This window comes from Podarcis liolepis, assembly GCF_965112155.1.
Source record: "Podarcis liolepis genome assembly, chromosome: 5".
Classification (NCBI taxonomy): Eukaryota; Metazoa; Chordata; class Lepidosauria; order Squamata; family Lacertidae; genus Podarcis; species Podarcis liolepis.
Window position 1 is genome coordinate 88,142,401 of NC_139556.1, and position 21,001 is coordinate 88,163,401.

General features: G+C 42.8%; 1 protein-coding gene and 1 long non-coding RNA gene across 13 annotated transcripts in view; one reads left to right on the forward strand and one right to left on the reverse strand.

The window, feature by feature from the left end:
• Positions 1–21,001, reverse strand: part of TNIK (TRAF2 and NCK interacting kinase) — a 291,826-nt gene that overhangs the window by 100,417 nt on the left and 170,408 nt on the right. For 8 of the 9 annotated variants that reach the window (XR_014526345.1, XM_083503823.1, XM_083503822.1 and 5 more), the window contains exons 5-7: positions 16,828–16,938; positions 8,997–9,087; positions 7,573–7,703 (exon numbers count right to left, since the gene is read on the reverse strand). Coding sequence is in view for 7 of the 9 variants with exons in the window: in XM_083503823.1 (XP_083359949.1) it covers positions 7,573–7,703; positions 8,997–9,087; positions 16,828–16,938 (333 nt within the window). In the remaining 2 variants the exon portion in view is untranslated. Of the gene's footprint in view, positions 1–747; positions 864–7,572; positions 7,704–8,996; positions 9,088–16,827; positions 16,939–21,001 lie in introns of those variants that run through there. The other variant, XM_083503826.1, reaches the window with a different exon arrangement.
• Positions 843–17,605, forward strand: LOC310707483. 4 transcript variants are annotated; one of them, XR_014526494.1, is made up of 5 exons: positions 843–943; positions 7,025–7,170; positions 11,424–11,464; positions 12,505–12,643; positions 17,591–17,605. It is a non-coding gene; the product is annotated as an uncharacterized lncRNA (long non-coding RNA). The 4 variants fall into 4 exon arrangements; XR_014526495.1 differs by lacking the exon at positions 17,591–17,605 and having other exon boundaries at positions 12,505–13,231; XR_014526496.1 differs by lacking the exons at positions 12,505–12,643; positions 17,591–17,605 and adding an exon at positions 12,988–13,231.

The window sequence follows — 21,001 nt, forward strand, 5'->3', positions numbered from 1 at the left end:
GTTCAGATGCATATTTTACTTCAGATATACAGAAAGGCAGAGAAAATCGATGTCGAGGAATCTGTAAGCAATTATTGAAGAACTGGCCACTAAACAGATGTTGGCCCGGTCCAGACATAATGTTCTTGGTCTACACCCCAACTCCTCTGCTCCTTCCTCCCCTCTCTCTTGCACCATAATTTAATATTTCCAGGGCTTCTTAAACCACACTGTCCCATTAATCCCAACCAGGAAACTATGCTTTAAATCTTGAACTATAAACCGGGATACGAATCCTCCTGGCTTCATAATAGTTTCACCGTCTGGATGTAAATGGAAAGTTTGGTTTAAGAAACCCCAGAACTGTTGAACTGTAAGCACACAAGAGAAGGAAAGAGGAAATGTGCGGGACGCATTCTAACAAATCATGGCAGAAAGGTTAGCAATGTGGCACCCGCCGGAACCGCCTATGGTGCTCACAAAATATCTCAGTATATGTCTCCTCAAAAATCCACAATGCACTAAAGACGGTTTGTGCTTCCTGCTCAGTTCCTGACTGGTTTGGCTTATCCTACATTGAACATGCCCCCTCAGACATGCCCATATTTCAATGGATGCCAGGAATGGACACCCAACCTCCTTTCTGTTCTGAACAGAGGAGAGATGAGGAGAGCTTCTCTCTGTGAGTGAGTAATGTGGTGACTGATGTTAAGGGGCCTTTTTCCTATTGATTTTTTTTTGGGGGGGGGGGGGGATGACTGCCTACACCTTTTTCGTGGTTCTGACTCTTTTTCTGCTCTTCCAGACGTGGCAGCCATTTTGTGTTACACCGTGGCCCCCAGAGCGGCCATTTTGTGACGGACAAACCTCGTCACTCCCTCAAAATTCCGTATGTGTCCGCTGGCCCCCTGAAATATACTCGGAGTCAAGAGTGGATTTCATGCTCTTTATTCAGCTCATAGTGGTGAGGAGGAGGAATGGACGTTTCCCCAGGATGTCTGCTTTATATACATTATTTACACAATGGGCCCCACGTGATTGGCTAATTCCGGGATTCTCCTGTAGGCCAATCAGGTTGCGGATTCACTTCCACCTGGAGCTGGATTGGGTGGCTCCTGTGGACCAATCAGACTGCTACATTCTGGATTCTATTGTTCTAGGATCAATCAGACTGCTGCATTTTGGATCTTATTCAACTCAGTACATAACACCCCCAAAAAACTTGCAGATCCCTGGATTATTACTTCTGAACTGGTTAACACAATCTCTAAGAAAATGAGAATTAAAAACTAATGCTAAATGTATCGAGACTATAAGCAACCAAAAAAGTCTCCCCTTCGGTGTAGTTCTTTTCTCTTTATTTCTTTTCTGGCTAATCTGTCATAGGAACATAGGAAGCTCCTTTATGGTGCCAGACCATTGGGCCATTAGCTCCGTGTTGTTGACATTGATTGGCAGCGGCTCACCAGGATTTCACAGGGGTCTTTCCCAGCCCTACCTAGAGATGCCAGGGATTGACAGCGAACACTCTCTTTTGTAACTGGCTTTTCTAACTGCTCTTAACAAACTTTAACTGCCTTGGAATGCTCCTGTCAATCGCAAGCAGTTCACTGCCAATGCTAGGGCATTACACATCCACCCCACGTCATTTTTCGATGAGAAATTAAACGACTGACGTTTTTAAGATAACTGCAGTCAAGGATGGTGTGGTGCAAAAAACCAAATATCAAGAATTGGAATTTCTTAGTATTTAAAGAACTGCCATAAGCTAGGCAGTTTGCTAGACTACAAAATGAGAGGGCAGAACTCTTATTTAGATAAATAAGCCCGAAGTGTAGGCATTTAAAAGAATGGAAGATAGTCCAACATTTCTAGATAATCAGCTGAAGAAAAGTCTCAGCTGAAAGTGTAAAAATGTATTTTTTTAAGTACTTCCAACTGTGGTCAGATATACTTTTTCTTTCCCTTTCATCTATCCCCCTTTTAAATTATTTCACTTCTCCCACACGCCTTTGCTGGCCTTTTTACACCAATGAATCTCCTTCCCGAACCTTGTTAGCACTACGTTTACACTGAGGTAATACCGTAAAATGTCCCTCAGACCAGATGTTTGTTTGCCAGCTGTAAATTCGTTTTGCCTGTGTGGCAGGAGACATGCATATCGGATAAAATCAAATGCAGAATTACAATAATGTTTCCATCAGTGCAAGGATTTCTGATTGTGCAACAGAACACCTCTCCTTCCCCCACATCTGTTCTAAGGGTTCCTCCAATTCCCAGAGCCTAGTTCGGGAGGGTACAGGGCATATGTGGAAATCCTTGCACTGATGGGACTCCTTAGTAGGATATGTCCTACAGAATCTACTTTTTACTAGATGTTGACAAAATTCCACCAGGTGCCAATCATAAATCCTGAAATGGGATGGTAGACACAAAATCGTTTCCATTGACCTTTGCAATCCATGGAACAGGTTTGGTTGTTGTTGTTGTTCAGTCGTTTAGTCGTGTCCGACTCTTCGTGACCCCATGGACCAGAGCACGCCAGGCACTCCTGTCTTCCACTGCCTCCCGCAGTTTGGTCAAACTCATGTTGGTAGCTTCAAGAACACTATCCAACCATCTCGTCCTCTGCCGTCCCCTTCTCCTTGTGCCCTCCATCTTTCCCAACATCAGGGTCTTTTCCAGGGAGTCTTCTCTTCTCATGAGGTGGCCAAAGTATTGGAGCCTCAGCTTCACGATCTGTCCTCCCAGTGAGCACTCAGGGCTGATTTCCTTCAGAATGGATCAGTTTGATCTTCTTGCAGTCCATGGGACTCTCAAGAGTCTCCTCCAGCACCATAATTCAAAAGCATCCATTCTTCGGTGATCAGCCTTCTTTATGGTCCAGCTTTCACTACCATACATCACTATTGGGAAAACCATAGCTTTTACTATACGGACCTTTGTTGGCAAAGTGATGTCTCTACTTTTTAAGATGCTGTCTAGGTTTTTGACTACAGGTTTGGTAGTCACCCTAAAAGCAGGGAATGGCTGTAACTCAGTGGTAGAGCACCTCCTTTGCATGGAGAAGGTCACCGGTTCAATCCGTAGCATCTCCAGGTAAGAGAGGGAATATCCTCTGTCTGAAACTGTGGAGAACTCTGCTGCCAGTCAGTGTAGACAATACCAAGCTAGATGGCCCAACAGTCTGACACTACCCTATGTTCCTAAGTCACACTACGCGGATCAATAATCACGTCCCGCATTTGACAAAACAACACAACAATCAATTAGGTTTCCAGTTGGCTTTTAACAGTTAGGATTACATGGTAATTAAGGTTTAAATAAAACGAGGCAGAAGTTTTCTCTTAAAAAGGGGCTAACACATCTGCATTATCTTTTTTCCCTGCCAAGAAGAAATGAACTGCTATCTTCTTTTGCTTCTGAATAAATTTAGAAGCTTTCTGAAAAGATAAGTAAGTAATGGCAGACAGAAGAGAAAAACAAAACTATTACAAAGCGGCTTTTGTATAGCTCCTCCATCACATGGAGTGTTTTCGCGTGGTATTAACTGTATTATTCGGCAGATTATGAAGCCAGCTCTGTTTGGCTAAAGAAACCAGAGGCATTTCTGTCCAGTATGTGTAGACTTTGGAATTTCCTCTTTGTAGCCAGTCACCAGAGGTTTTGTGTTTATTATCTTAAGCCAAAGTATGACAGGATCCAATCCGTATGCCTTTTTTGATGACAATGTACTTTGTTTGAAAAAGAAGGATGGCAGTTGCATTAATATGAAGCAGTTGCATTAATCGTATTGGACTATTTTTTTTTATTCAAAGTTATAACAAAACATATTTTCCAAAAACATATCCTTATTCCCCCCCATTTTTCCTCCCCCCACCCCCCACAAAACCCACCCCCACCCCACCCCCGACTTCCCTCAGTTCCAGTCTTTGGTTTCTCCAGTAATGCTATTTTCTGCATGTTACAGAGTTGTATAGAACCTCCAACTGTTTAGCTAATTATTATCAGTAAAAAATTGTGGATGTTTATTCAAAACCTGCCAAGGAGTCCAGTTCACTTTGTTGCGTCTTCAAATACTTTGTGAAAGGTTCCCATTCATCCTTAAAGTCACAGTTATCCTTGTCCCGTAGCTTATGTGTCAATTTTGCCAGTTCTGAATAATCCATTAATTTTTCTTGCCATGATTCTTTAGTTGGGATTTCTTCAGTCTTCCATCCTTGTGCTACCAGAACTCTTGCGGCCGTTGTTGCATACATGAAGATGTTTTTCAATTGGATTATTATGCCCAATAAGTTATATCTCAAGTGTATCCTATGACAACAAATTATGAAAACTACCTAAAATTAAACATCTACGTATATGAAGCTTATTTGAACATTAGGGACAAAAGGACCATACTGACCTCATCCTGTGTTAACAAATTCTAACATATATCAAGTGCCATATTTCCACCAAGAAAGAAATGATAGGTTTCTCAAATCCAGCCACAGACTTAATAGAACTTGGGCTGGCATCAAGTGAAGACCCACAATAGATACCCAATGAAGTAAGTCTCCCCACAATTCCCATACTATGGTTTATTTTCCCAATATGAAAATCATAACTATGGGAATCATGCGCACCTTCCGATGACATGCCCATGGAGCTGGGTGGCCACTGCCTCAACTATTATTCCCCAAACTAGCAAAGTTGAAACAGTCCTATAATTGTTACGGTCTTCTGGATCCAAGGAAGTGCTTTGTTTCAAGCAAGGGTCAGAACACTACGTCTTTCAACCAGGCAGGCATCACCACTTCCTGCTTTGATGCACTAGTGCATTTACAGCATCTTGTTAATCAAATTAGCTGGGCTAGATATGTTAATATAAGGCAAAAGGGACAGGAGTTTAATGTCAACCCTGCTCCAGCCAAGATGAGCTCTAAAATGAGCTTCTCCAAGCTGTGCTTGATCATATTCAGCCTGAGTTTCTCTCTATCTGCATGCAAGTCATTTTTCTTGCAGCTTATCTCATGGGAAACTTGTTCAACTGCTTGGCGAGAGGGCACCTAGAGGGAGGGATGGGTGAATCTATCAGTTTCAGGGTGTCTCCGTTTCTCATTTTTCCAATCCGAAGTTCAGTTCTGCACATTACCATGTCAGCTTGCAATTTTTTTTTTTAGAAAAGTCCTCCTAAATATCCATCAGTATTCTTGTGCATGTCTTTCATAATATACACATCTGTATGCAATTTTGCGTAAAATACCGGTACTCATTTTTTGCAAAGTGATTTCCCTTAATGTAATGCCTTTTATTGTATGTTATTTTTCACTTACATATGCATTTTTATGAACACTTTAACCAAGTACATGCATTTTTGTGCATGTTCATTGGCTGGAAAACTACACTGCAAAATTCAGAGAAGTGTAAATGTAAAAGGACGGCTGTGCTGCAGTCAAAGTATTGTTTCAGGAAGTGCAAATTATGTGGGTTCGCCTTTAAATGTGAACTGAAACAAATTTCTACTGTCCTTACCTGGGAGCAACAGTGTCAAGAAATTGGGACAGGGCTCTTCATCCCACTGGTTAAGTGGCAAAGTGACCAGAAAACCTGTAAACACAGTCAACTCTACTGATTCTAGGATGGGATGTTGAAGCTCTTGGTGATGTCAAGTGCTTCCAGTTCCCTCCTTCTCAAACACTGGCAAAGCAGGCAAAAGTACACTGCTGTGCTTGAGAAAAGAGGACATTATTAAACTCACGCTTCTTCTTTTGCTCTCTTCCTCTGTTTCAGCAGTATTGTTGCTTTCCATGAGCCTAAAATTCACACTGTCCATTCCCTATCTATGTATAACCTTTCTCCCTTGCTTCTCCCTATCATTGAAGCTCTGCCTTCTGGTACCCATCTGGCTCCTTCTGTTGGTCTATTTTAAATGTCTGATAAAAAACCTCAGCTCAGCCTGGTATTCTGAAACAGAACTCCTGGCTACAGATAGGTAGCCGTGTTGGTCTGCCATAGTCAAAATAAAAAAATTCCTTCCAGTAGCACCTTAAAGACCAACTAAGTTAGTTCTTGGTATGAGCTTTCGTGTGCATGCACACTTCTTCAGAACTCCTGGCTGGTGATTTTCCTCCATTCCTCTTCCCTTGTTTATCTAGCTACTTACATAGATCGTAAGGCCTGCATCTCCTGCCCCTCCCCTTCTTCTTCTTCTTCTTCTTCTTCTTCTTCTTCTTCTTCTTCTTCTTCTTCTTCTTCTTCTTCTTTAAATACTGTGCTCACACCCTATTCTGGAAGTAATAATTATTTTAAAAGGACCTGGGAAAAGGTGTCTAGCCCTGCACTGCTGGCTCGGGTCCAGAAGGATCTGGCACAAAGCCTGAAATCCAGAATTTTATCCCTAATGAATATCAAGTTCACTTTCCAGTGACTGACTGCCTTATGGATTGCTCATCTCTCCAGATTTTTTTCAGAATAGAAAATTTAACAAGGAATCAATCTGGCACTGGCAAAGCAGTCTGCCTTCACTGACAAGCTTTTGACAGGCTTCACTCACTCACAGGCTTCACTCACTCAGAAAACTGCCTCTGCTGTCTGCCTGTAAGTGAACAAGTTTATGAGAGGGTGATTTCAACCAGAGATTTTAGACACCAGCTGCTTAGGAAAAGTGGGTGCCCTTTGGCCCTCTTCAAAACAGCAGAACCATGGAAATCAGCATTCAATGCATCTGCATATTTTCAATGCATTTTAGCTGCTGATTAAATAACTGTGCATCCTAACATTACCTTTCCTCCAAACAGCTTTGGGGGCATGCATGCCCCTCCTTTTTTATTCTCACAACAAGCCTGTAAAGTGACGTATTTTTTGTCCTATAGGACGCACCGGCCCATAGGACGCACCTAATTTTTGGGGGGAATAAAGGGGAAAAAATTATTTCCGCCCCAGCCCAAGCTTCCCCCGACCCTAGCCCCCAGAACACGCAGCTCTCCGCAAGCGTGGGAGCCCTGAAATGTTGCACTTCTCTGAACTGACCATTAATTTAATTTGCACACTGTGTTTTCATTAGGAACGTTTTCTCAGGATTGGCTGGGTGAGATTCAAACCAGGATTCCTTGGCTTGTGCAGTGATGCCCTTCGGGGCGAGCCATGGATGCAGGAGCAAGAATGGGCAGCATAGTCCTTTTGAGTCCAAGCATGCTGCATCCCACCCAGGTAGGTCATCTGTTAGACCTAGGTTTTTATAAATGCTTCTGGGTTAAGCCTGGGGCTTTGCTCGGATCAACAACCAGGTTCTAGCCTTGCTTACACAGCTCTGTCATCTTGCTCCAGGTACCTGCCTGTCACCTAGGTTTGCTCTCTTGCCTATCTTCTCTGCTTTCCAGTCTGCCAGCTTCCTTAACAGCTTTCCTGCCTTCATCCTGGTTTTAACTTCCCTTCAGATAGTCTTCCCTATGATAGCTTCTAGGCTGATCCACCTGTGGACCTTCTTCAGAACATCATTCAACTCCAGTCTCAATCCTGCAGGACTGGAACTTCCTCTCCCCCTGCGCAAAACGACTACGATTCAGCATTAGCAACCAAGGATATATTAGGCAACATCGTCTTTTAAGATACCTTGAAGTCGTAAGTGGCATCAGGGTTTTCGTCACAGGCTATAACCTCGGGGGCCATCCAGTATGGAGTTCCGATGAACGTATTTCTTCTGCCAACTGTTCTGTCAAGCTGAGCACTGACTCCGAAATCCACTGGGAATCAAAGCAACGACAACAGGAGAGCTTTAATGAGGCATAAACATGGCTTGATTTGTGAGAGGCAATGAAAGCACATACAAGTCATGTTAAATGACAAGAGGATGGTGCCCCCCGCCATGAGCTAGGCAAACTTCATGGGGAGCGCCATTCATTTTGAAGATCAGAGCATTCCCTTCCTTTAAAAAGGACTGGAGCCCAAGGAAAGTTCAACCCACAGAATGTTCTCCCCTGTATTCAGTGGGTTTTGGACTCAAGTCATTGCGGGCCACTTGCTTGAGAGTTGATCTTCAAGCTGAGATTTCTGAGAACAAGGTGCTACTCTTATTGTGGGCTCATAAGGGCTCCACATCTATCTTCAGAAGAGCTCATATCTAGAGCTAAGGCTTGGCCCAACACAATCAGGAAAAATGTCCACTCAGACACTGCTTAGTCCCCAGTGCTGCTCTGAGTGTTCCAGTGTTCCTAGACCAGCAACCTACAGGCACTAATCACCTTTTAGCCAAATATCTAAACGGTGTCACTTTACTTTTAAGTGATTTTCATGGTGAGCTCTTTCGGCTGTACAGCACAAGTGAGTTGGACTAGACCGGCAAAAGGAATGCCGCTAGCCTCTCCCAATTATTTCCCACTCCTGCTTCTCCCTGGCCACATCCCCTCAAGGACCAGCTGAAACCGAGGTCTCGAGCTCGTTAAACAAGCGGATCTTTGTAGCCAGAGTTGTTTACATGCTGATCCCCTGCCCAAGTCCACATAGTTCCTCGGGGACTTGAAAAGAAGGACAGTTGATTTGCATGGAAATGATTTGCAGGGCTGGAGAGTAGGAAAGTGTTTCTAAGAGAGGCAGGGACAGCTGCGAGGGATTAATAGCCATCTTGAGCGGGGTTTAAAAAAAAGAAAAAGCTAAACCTTGACCACTGATATCCCTAGCCAGAATCTCTTCATTTTACAAATTCTTAGCAGAAGCTGCCAATTATTTTTTTCCAGGGTTTACTCTGTGACCGTTAAGAAACTTATAATAAGGGAAGTCACAGTTTTTAGCTCTCATCGCCTGCTTATGGTTCCACATGGTTCTGCATTCCAAAATGCGATCATGGCATGCAGATTCCTGGACCTTCTTTTCAAATTCCTTACAGGCCAGTCCTTAGCTCTACTTCTTAAAGGAGCTCTTGACTTTGGTATTAACAACCGAGTCCTGCTAAGGTGAGGACCAGCTAAGTCTTTTCAGAAAAGCCTGATTCCACGCTTCCCTGCAATTTCCCACTGGTTGGGAGGGGTGGGAATTCTTACCTAGTTTAACTTCTGCGTTTTCTGTCAGCAAAACGTTTTGTCCTTTAATATCTCGATGGATTACTTTATGTTGGTGGAGATGGCTTAAACCCTAGAGGAGTCAAAAAAAGAGAAAGTCATCATTACGTTTCAACTTTCTTTTAGCCATCCATCGACAGCTGGGGTCAAACGCAACCCTACATGACAAGGGGGTGGGGAAATATCACATTAGGGGATGGAGTTGAAGTGGTCCCCCAAAATGCCATTTAGTTATTTGTTACTTTTCATGTCTACAGGTGCTTTGCCAATAACCTTACCTTCTCTCTCTCTCTCTCTCTCTCTCTCTCTCTCTCTCTCTCTCTCCAGAGATTTTTAAGCTCCCTTGAATTGTCTGGGAGCAGCTTCCGTCAGCTATCAGTCAGACCACCCTATTTTCCCAGAGTGCATCAGCTGGAATAATGTTGCATCATGACATACCATTAGTTCCAGACAGTGCTTTTTTCCTTTAAAAATGTTCAGGGGTACTCTCATTTTCCTACTCATATTGAAATACTGCCCCTCAATGAGGCCAAACTTATTCACGAAATGCTTAGGGGTATGCGTACCCCTGTGTCCCTCCTCCCAAATGTACTGGTTCCAGATACAATGGTACCTCGGGTTAAGTACTTAATTCGTTCCGGAGGTGCATTCTTAACCTGAAACTGTTCTTAACCTGAAGCACCACTTTAGCTAATGGGGCCTCCTACTGCCGCCACGCGAACCGGAGCCCGATTTCTGTTCTTATCCTGAAGCAAAGTTCTTAACCTGAAGCACTATTTCTGGGTTAGCGGAGTCTGTAACCTGAAGCGTATGTAACCTGAAGCGTATGTAACCCGAGGTACCACTGTACACTGCTTGCAGGAGGGGCAAAATGGGGTGGGAGATGCGTAACTGTTTCTAGCCACACACCAAATCATTTTAAACTTCCATTGTTTCTATGGGGGGAAATGCAACCAAATTTTAGCTATTTTTCAAGGAAGCCACTCGTGATCCTAACAACAAACATTTGCTTCTTCTTGCTAGTTTCAGTATCAATAAACCGCAATTCCAGATTCTATGATGTATCGATGAAATAAACGCTCAGGGAAGTGAGGAGAAACCTGCCACAGCCGCACAAATTACTACGTAGCTTGAACGCGACCCTAATCTAATCATAGCTCATATTAAAAGCTTGTCTTGAGAGCTAGAAGTAAAATAGCTTGCCTTTGTACCTTTTTATTAGGTCATTAATTCTTCTCATTTTTCGTAGGCTCCATTTTTATTTCACACATCCACGTTGGAGGGTTTAAAAAATAATATCCACCTAAATTGCAATTCTAGTAAAGTATGGTTTGCTTTCATGGCTATATACATATCTACTTTAGATTTCACATTAGCATTCATATGTTCAAAATGAAAAAATATTTTCACTGTCTACTTGCAGCATTTATGAGTCGTTTTATTCGTATTTCACCAGGGCTGCATTTTTGAAAAATAGGGATGCAGAAATCTGGCTGTGCTGTTACCTAAGAGGTTTCCCTGTAATTTACTCTCTGGATTCTAGGGTTAAATTTGTGCTCTTTAACAGCATGTAAGCCTACGAGGACACCTTATAAAAAAATCAGAACACTGGTCTGTCTAAGCCAGGGGTCAGCAAACTTTTCCAGTAGGGGGCCGGTCCACTGTCCTTCAGACCTTGTGGGGGGCCGGACTATATTTTGAAAAAAAAGAAATGAATGAATTCCTATGCCCCACAAATAACCCAGAGGTGCATTTTAAATAAAAGCACACATTCTACTCATGTAAAAACACCAGGCAGGACCCACAAATAACCCAGAGATGCATTTTAAATAAAAGCACACATTCTACTCATGTAAAAACACGCTGATTCCCGGACTGTTCACAAGCCGGATTTAGAAGGCAATTGGGCCGCATCTGACCCTTAGGTTGCCTAACCATGGACTAGAGAACCCTTGTGGTCCCTTCCAACTCAATGATTCTGTGATTCTCCAAGTCTACCTCTGCCTGTTCTGGCTTACTGCAGCTTTGCAAGGTTTCAGTCCGAGACCTTTGCTATTCCCACTTGGGACCTCATATAGCCATACATACATGCCCCTTGAACACGCAACAAATGGCAATTTGGGTTTTCCGCAAAATGTACTTTGCTCCGATTCTGCAGTAAAGAGCGGGTTTTCATGGGGAAAGCTCTGGAGCAAAAAAAAGAGAGAGTGTGTGTGTGCTTGGACACAGGGCTTTAAAGCACTGACCGTGCCTGGAAAGTGAGTAGGAAAAGGGGGATAAGCCCTAAGCTTTTCAGTCTTGGCTCCTTATGAAGTACATATATGGTATGAGCTGATTCAAGGTATAGGTACGTTGCATGGGTTGTTTGCTGTTTTGCAAACCATTTCTTTTTAAGGTTTTGTTTTGAAGAGGCCCGTAAAGGCTCTGGGGACAATTACAAATAGAACAAGGTAAGAAGGCCCAAAAGTCTCCTTATTAGTATATAAGATTTAACTGCACTGCCTCTTAACTCTGAAGAATGCTGGTTGGGAATATTTACTGTATTCCTAGATTGCACAACGCTATTTTTACAAGCCTTCTGCTGATTTGGAGTGAAGAGGGGATGAAATTTTTTTTCTACACAAATGTTCTCAAATTAACTTCTCTTGGGATCCAAGCCTCACTGGGGGATTCCTCCTCCCCCCAAGCAGTCCCCACACCCCAGCTGACATTGTTCACAAGCTCTCTGCAACCTCTGAGAGAGGCTTTTCGGGGTACAGGTGGTGACAAGGAGAAGATGCGAGAAGAAAACTCTGTCAGCTTCCTTGAGCTTCCTTGGTTCTTAGGATCCAAGTCACTTGTGCTTAAATTGAGGCCAGAACTGATAAATATACAAAGGAGAGGTAGAGTATACACTCTCACAAACACAAAGTGTCCTGGGTGGGGAGATAAGGCACAAAGCTGTGAAAATAATGAATTTAATCAACAATATTGATTAAGCGAGCCAGTCTCCTAAAGAGAATTCAGGGTCCCTAAACTGCTGGAAGCTGGCAATAAATACAGCATTTAATGTTTTGTGGTGTCAGAGGGTGAAAGGTGTGAAATTTGTTGTAAGGTGCCAAGGGTAATTCTTTTGGAGGGAAACAGTTAATTGTTTGTTATTTTATTTTATTTATTTATATTACATATTACATTGCATTGCATTGCATTGCATTACATTGCATTATATTATAATTTATATCATAACAACAATATTACCCACAAGGGAAAAACAACCACCTCCCTTTTTAAGAAGATTTGTCTTTTTGTTCACTTTGTTTATAGCAGCGGTCATTACATGTTGCACCAAAGAGCTGCACCTTTCGGTTTGATATCCAGGAGGCAGCGGAGGCTAGGTTTTCATGCCACTCATTCCTTGGTTACCTCCTGTTTAAATTACTGCAATGCATACATCTGTAAAGATGGCCAAGAGGAATTTAATCCTCCCATATATTTCTCCCCGTTTCCTCAGATCCAAGAAAGATGCCATAGACCATCATTCAAATCAGATGAGATTTGCTAGGGTGAGCGACAGGACCTTCTTCGTGAAGGCCCAACCCGCACTGTGGAACTCCTTGCCAAGGGATGCTCCTCACATCATCTCCCTAAAAGTGTTTGGCCAGACATCATTTAAACTCTTTTGGCAAGAGGCGTTCACCACTGCTCTTCTCTTTTGATTATTTAATTTGACTGTCTGTTTTAATGCTGAATCATGTAAATGAGATGAATGTAACACCCGGTTTTTGCATCATGCCCTGTCCTGTTTTAGGTCAGAGTTTGTGCTACCGCTGTTTACCTATTTGGGTTTTATATCCATTGTTGTAGCGGAGCATTATGCCATGCCTTAGTTGCCATGCATCATTTTGGATACTTATGGGCCAAGAGGAGGTTCAAAAATATTATAGATTTAAGGAATAATAAATAATAGACAGAATCACTTGTGATTTTCCCTCAGGAAAACCCATCTCTATGGTCCATTCAAGATGGAGTCTCCTGAAGCACTATCACTGGTGGTCATAAACAAACAGGAAGGAGAGATATCCATCTCTCACCCAACCTCTTTCTCTCTCTGTGGCACTCTTGGTTTATGAACAGACTGTAATTTATATCCTCAGAGTCCTGCGCGGTCAGAAACCTGATCCTGTCCTGCTGATTTCAGTTATCTAAATCTGTGTAAGACAAGAGTGACTGTTTTCTGTTATCTGAGAGCAGCTTTGTTCCTTTTGCCCAGGGATCGCATCCACAAGGGGGGAAACCCTTCACACTGACTGCATAATCTTCTGACGGCCTTCGCAACTTGAAACCCAGCTTCCGGGTTTTGTTACAGGCTTTCTGATACCTGGCGGGTCGCAGTCTGTGCAGGCCTAGCCTAGCTGAGCCCCCTGCATAACCCGGGACCACCATGGGTTGAAATAACATAGTACATTCTATTAAATGGTGGGATTTTTGCCAACAGAATCCCAGGCCCTATGGTAAAAGTAACACATGCACTGGGTTTGGAACACATGCAAAGCTAAGATTCAATGGCTTGGCCTCAACTAAAAAAGGTAAAGGTACCCCTGCCCATACGGGCCAGTCGTGTCTGACTCTAGGGTTGTGCGCCCATCTCGCTTAAGAGGCCGGGAGCCAGCGCTGTCCGAAGACACTTCCGGGTCACGTGGCCAGCGTGACGAAGCTGCTCTGGCGAGCCAGCACCAGCGCAGCGCACGGAAACGCCGTTACCTTCCCGCTATAAAACGGTACCTATTTATCTACTTGCACTTGGGGGTGCTTTCGAACTGCTAGGTGGGCAGGAGCTGGGACTGAACAACGGGAGCTCACCCCGCTGTGGGGATCCGAACCGCCGACCATGCAAGTCCTAGGCACTGAGGTTTTACCCACAGCGCCACCCGCGTCCCTTTGGCCTCAACTACCCAATTATAATAATAATTTATTATTTATACCCCGCCCATCCGGCTGGGTTTCCCCAGCCACTCCAGGCGGCTCCCAACAGAATAATAATAATAATAATAATAATAATGTGATAAAACATCAAAAATTTAAAACTTCACTAATCAGGGTGTCTTATAAAAGTCAGATAGTTGTTTATTTCCTTGACATCTGATGGAAGGGTGTTCCACAGGGCAGGCACCACCATCGAGAAGGCCCTCTGCCCGGTTCCCTGTAACCTCACTTCTCTCAAGGAGGGAACCGCCAGAAGGCCCTTGGAGCTAGACCTCAGTGGCTGGGCTGAACGATAGGAGTGGAGACGCTCCTTTAGGTATACTGGGCTGAGGCGGTTTAGAATGTCAGCACCAACATGTTGAATTGTGCTTGGAAATGTACTGGGAGCCAATGTAGGTCTTTCAGTACCGGTGTTATATGGTCTCGGCAGCCCACTCCCGGTTACCAGTCTAGCTGCCGCGTTTTGGATTAGTTGTAGTTTCCAGGTCACCTTCCAAGGTATGGTGAGAATGTCAAGAAGCACCCTTTGGGTTTATATTCTCCTCTCTTTGATCCCCTTTTCGATGAGCATTCCACATTCCCTCTCTGTTCCGGAGATAGCTATGGTTTAGAATAACCTTGCATCACATTTTCACTTAACTGTAATTAGCAAACAAACCCACTTCTGATCATGGCTTTAAATTGTTCCTTGGTGCTAATTACCGTTTAGCGAATATGTTGGTGCAGATGCAAACCTAACTGTAGTCACAATCAGAACAGAAAAAGGAATGAGGGATGTTACTGTGAGACATGAAGTATAGGGGGAAGAAAGTCCACATGGGGCTTCCCAAACTTTGGTTCAGAGGCAGAATACAGTTATGTAATAAGTCATAAGATCAGGTAATTTCCCTGTGCATCACACTGAGGCTTTGCAAACTGTGGGAGCTGCTGATTCAAAACAGAACTCACTTTACACATTATTATGGTGACACACGTCCCCAGATGCCTGCATTATCAGCCGACTGAAAAGATGGAGTTAGCTCATCGTTCGACATCCAAAAGATGAGGCACTGGTGGAATGGTTCAACAGTCAGAACATGACTCACTGCTTGCGGACTATTTTAGGAAACTGACTTTCCAAGCTTGTAAATTTAAACCCTAGCCTGGGTAACTGTGGCTTCCTGAGACAGAAATGAGAAAAGTCAATATAATAGCTGATTAGCCGCAACGTCACTTGCCTTTCCTATCAAGTTGCTAAAGGACTGCAGCTGGGGGTGTTTACTGTAAATGAGCAAGTGCTTTGTCACCACCAGATACCAAGTGCCATTTGGGGAGTGTTTAGATCCCATTTTCATTTTCAGGGTGAACATTTCACTGCTTCCTCTTTCGTACTACTGACTTAACCCTCTATGGAGCTAAAAGCATATTAGAAGCATCCACATTTGAGTCACGCGGATCACTCATGCACTCACATGAAGCATTTTAGTGTTTTGCTAGCTTGAGACTGCTAAGCATCTGTGACTGTGTTTTCATTATTGCTGATCTCACATGATGTTTGTCCTTGCAGAGTTGGGGCATTACCTGATTGATCCAACTGCAATGTGAAAACACTATGTAGATTAGGTGGATAAGCACTAAGTAACCTTTGGGCGGCAGCTGCTGTCTTCAAGGGTAAAGGAGTCACATATCCCAAGATAGAAGGAATTATTACAGTGAAGAGTTTCAACTTGCTATTTTAATAGCACAACTCTCCCCATGCTGGTGTTTATCTGCTTAACATGAAATGTGCCTTGGTTTGATTTGACTTTAAACAGGTTTGCTCCTTGGAGAAGATTCCACCGCAAGACCTAGTCTGAGGACCACTTCAATCCACAGGCTATGTTCACACATAATGTTAATGGACCTGGAGATGTGGTGATGAAGGCAAATCACCCCAAACATCACCACACATGACCAAGTGCAACTGTGATTGACTAGGGATGTATAATGCAGTATTTTTATTTAACAGATTTCCCGCAGTAAGAGGAAAGCTGGATTATAAATGTAATTTTGATGACTCCATTGTCACACTGATGGTATGAAAAACCCACATATATGAACAGCACAACTTCCACAATAAACAGCCATTTGAAATGCCCTAAAAATGCATTTTCTCTTTCCCCACATTTTTCTAAAAAGAAATTGAATATAATTTAGACACACCTTTGTTCCTATTAATGTTAAAAAGGGATTATTTTTTTCCTATGAAAGAAAGAACAGGCTTAAAAGTTGAAGGAGAAAGAAAGGCAACTGACCCTCACTCATTCATTATACATCATATCTAAGTGACTATGAATTATTTATACCTACAGGCACCTACAAACTTCTCTTATGACTATCCACAAAACCTCAGGAGCCATCTTCCAGATTATGTCTCTTTTCTAAGCATTAAAAACCAGAGCAGAGACTTGGCACAGGCAGAATGTTGGTTCCATGCAAACTATGGTTTGCAAATCAGGAACTAGCTTTGGGATTCTGCGCTCTCCCTGTTCCTCGTTCGCTTTTCCAGGGCAGGTTCCCACTCCTTGCTGGAACCATAGTTTAGTGCTACATCCTCACAGAAACTAACCTTGCTTAACACTAGCCAAGACTGCTGTCTTAAACCAAATATGAAATTATCAGTACAGAGGTGACGCTAAACAACGGTTAAGTCTGTGAGTGAAAAGGGAAGAGCGGTAAGTTGCTAGAGAGAGTCAGCAGGCATTCCCAATCCTGGCTCATGGTTTGCAAACCACTGCTTGATCGGAAGCAGCATTGCATTCACACTGGATCTAGGCAACATTTGCTGTCAATGACAGGCTGAAAGGCGGTTAAGCCCATTTTGGTCACGTACCCGTAAAATCTCCCTGCAGATGTAGGCAATCCACTCCTCCTTCAAAGTGTTCCCTTTTGTGTTCTTGATCAGATCAGTGACAGAGCCAGCACCACAAAACTCCATCACCAGCTGGCAAAGGAAACAAAAGTGCAATTATTATAATTAAACAGAAAGCATCCTCCGGGTTGCAATAACCCAGTGGAACACACTGCAGTTGGCAACAGGCAACACTGCTGAAAGAGAAAAGCAATCATTAAGTAATGGCAATCTTTCCACTTTCAAGTTTCCCTTGGCCTGGGAGGTTTGAAAATCTTGAAGAATACAAACAGGGTGTCAGAACCGCCTTCTTGAGAAAAAGGGTATCTTTACTGGTTATATAATTTCTGCCACATTTTGGAGCACGCTGCACACTATACAATGCCAGTCTCATCCATCCCCCGCAACTTCAGGAGGTAGTAGATAATACATATCCCCATTTAACAGATCAGGAACTGAAGCTGAAAGATAGGAACACTCAGGTCTCCCGTAGAGTTAATGATTCACAATGGATTTGAATACAGATCTCTGAGATCTAATAGTTTCTATAAAAGCTTTAGAAACCAGCAGGGGTCAATGTCATTCCTTCCTTCTGTGTACATGTGAGAGCGCGAAGGAAGGTTGGGTTTTCTCTAAGGAAGAAAGAAGAATGATGTGTGGAGTATGAACAATCACATCAAGATCTAGAAGTAAGTTCCTGTTTCAGATTCCTTCTTATGCAAAAACTAAATTTGGTCTCCATTAGGAAGCCTGGTGTGCTCTGGTCCATGGGGTCACGAAGAGTCGAACACGACTAAATAACAACAAAAGAAGCACCTGTGGCTCCTTGCAAAACACCTCCTAAGAAGAAGGATAATTGGCCCCTTCCTTCCTGTATTTTCACTGATAGGCCAAGGATATGTTTGTTTGAACTGACTTTTGACTGCAATTTTGTCTGGCCATGGATTCTGATTTTCCACAATGGGTTTTGACTTAAACGTTGTTGTAGGTCACTTTGAGACACCTTTCTTGAAAACTGGCATACTTCTTTTAAAAGACATAGCTGTATAAATCTATGCTTTCCCACCAGCCAGTCAGAAAACAGGAATTTCTGAAAGTTTGCTCCAGATGCACAAGACAATCCTTTATCGAACATTCCGACTGCAAAGACACAAGTATGCAACTCCTAGGCTATGCAAAATAAGGGGTCACAGTATATTCAAGCGGCAGGCTGTATGCACATACCTAATGATGTAATCCAACACACAGTTACGTGGGAGCAAGTCTCACTGAACTCCGTGGGGCTTACTTCTGAATAGATATGTATAGGATTGCACCGTAAATGAATGCCCTATTTCACTTTTTAAGAAGGCCAACAGTTATCATACATACACGACTCTCATCTTATGCTGAAGCTATGTTCCAGGGATAGAGTGTAAAGCTGAAATAGTGTATAGTCAAAACAACCCTTTAAAAACTGGGAAATGACCTGTAAAAAATCACACAGGCTCTCCCAAGGCTACTCACACTCTCTCCCTGCACCCCTGAGCACTCTCCAGGGCCAGATTTCGATGAAGAGAGGCCCTCGGCTACTCCACTTGTGGGCCCCTCCCAATCCCCCACCCTCACAACTAGAAAAAAATGGAAGAGTGCTATAAACAAAATTGAGTGAAGCCAAGGATGACAATGGGTATTAAAATTTTTGAAATTCACCATTTTCTCCTCTAAAGGACTTAAGATGTTATTGTTAAATACCATGGTAATTTTTAAAAAATGCATAAATGTTAAAATTAACACTAAAAAACTTCTGCAATAACTGAACTTTGTAAACCTTTTGTGGAATAAGCATTACTTTTTAGGAAAATGAAATTGTAATGTTCTTTAAAAAAAACACCTTGAATTTACAAATTATATTGCCTGGGAAGTGTAAACAATATGATCATGATTACCTGACAGCGTGGCACTTTTAGAATCTACTTTATGTTCTCATTAAACAGTCAGTTTTAAAATACGTACTAAGAAGTAAACTACAACCATCAAATAAAGGCTACAATTTTCCCCCCTAGCCTTCCTCATAGCAAAAAGAATCCAAAACGTCGTCAAAATTTGTTTGTCTAAGTTTGTCACTTTCAAAAGGCAATTGGAGCAATTGGGCCAAACTGGACCCTGCGGGCCGCTTCTAAGGGGGCCCCTGCACCAAGGCAATCTAGATGGATTTTATTTATATCTCCAAGATTTGCAAAATTTCAAAAAAATAAAAATAAAATAAAATCAAGCATTGCAGAAAAATTTCAAGTTGTGCCCCAGAGTTTAAAATTGGGCCCCACTGGCTGGCCCTGAGTCTCACAGTTGCTGGGCCCGAGTTGCCCTGTCCTCACATGATCTTGGGTTTGCAATTTGGGGAGAGGGGAGACTGCAAGCTGGGGGTGGGTGGGCTGGGGAGGCCCCCTAGATTTAGAGGCCCTAGGCTTCAGCCTACTTAGCCTATACAGGAATCTGGCCCTGGCACTCCCCCAAGGTGAGTGCAATGGCAGGTGAGATTGCTGGTGTTTGACTTGCAGACACACACACACACACACCGCTGCAGCCAAGCACGTGAAGCTGAAATTGTGTAAGTTAAATGTGTGTAAGTTGCAAGTCAACAGTATGTGTCTATGTCTATGTCTATATCCCTTCACAATTACAGAAGTAGCCTTACCTTTACCTAAACGCAATGATGAATGAAACTGCCAGCCCTGGACAAATTGCTCAGGTGATTTAGTTAACAGAGTGTCCTTTCAGAACATAATACAGGCTTAATGTGGTATCACACCTAACTTGAATAATATAATTTAATAGAATAAAGGCAATACGATCTGTAAGAGCAAGACAGAACTGTTTAATCTTGTAGAACTCCCTCCAGCAATATTTCTGACCGTTCTCAAATTCCCATTTTGCTTCCAACCTGCTCCAATCAGAAGAGCTACTTTTACATATTTCTTGTAGGTGCCGATGCTGTGGTTGCTGCCAAAGCACAGCAGAAAGGTGTGCAAATTCTGCCCACAGGGTTTGGGAATACTGTTTGTTTACAAGAGCATGGAAGCGATGTTCCTTGGGAACGGGCTTACAGCCAGAATGCTAAACTTTGAATAACTGGGATGCATAGGTCCACCTCATGCTAATTTGTATTTTTAAATGTAAAATTAAATTAAATTAAATTAATGTTAACTCACTCCAATATAGATGTTTTAAGTGCTAGCATGAACATCACTTTTTCTGTTTTAAATTAAAGTGCTTTTTCATGTATAGAGATGGTCCTACAGATTCTGATGCACAGCTGGGGCACAAATTATTCATTAGCCATGTGGCTCCAGAATGTCATCAGTAACATATAGCTACAATACTTCCATTGATCAGCTGGAGAACACAACAATTTCATTAGGGCCACTGACATTGGATAGAACCCATACGTCCATCGGGGTAGAGCACATGTTTGACCCAGCCTGTATACTAATAACAAACTCATTCTGCAAGTGTAGACCCTTACATAGCCAGAATGGAGCGACCACTCACAAGGAGGAGGAGTCAACAGGCTCAAAGGAACTCAAAATTTGCAGAAGTACCGAAAAACATTGGGTTATATTCAACTGAGTCTTATTCAGAGTAGACCCACTGGAATTAATAAACTCAAATTAGTCATGTCATGTCTATTAACTTCAGTGGATCTAATCTGCATAGGATTAGCAGGGAATACTACCCTGTTATTTTATTCACTGTATTTTATTACCGTGCATTAGCAATAATCTTTGTGTACAATTTTTAATTTTCTTTTTTTAAAAAACTTTTTGGGGAGGGGAAAACCTAAGCATGGGTGGGGAGGGAGGAAACCCAAAATCAGACAACTGAGAAATAATTAAGATTAGTAGCCATGGAATTCTGGCTGACTCTTGGGCGGGTGAAACAGCGAAAAGAAGTACAGACAGTGACCTTTCTGTACGCAACCAACTGACACACAACCGCCGATGCCCGGGTCCTTTTTTACCCGGAAAAGCAGAACGGGGCAGGCCTATGCATGTTCCACCAACATGTGGGGGGCCAAGAATGGAACTCCCATGCAAAATGGTCAACGCCTGTATCATGAACAGGAGAAGTCTACCACGCAGCATTCTGTTGCAGTTCTGTTGATATGCTACGTCGT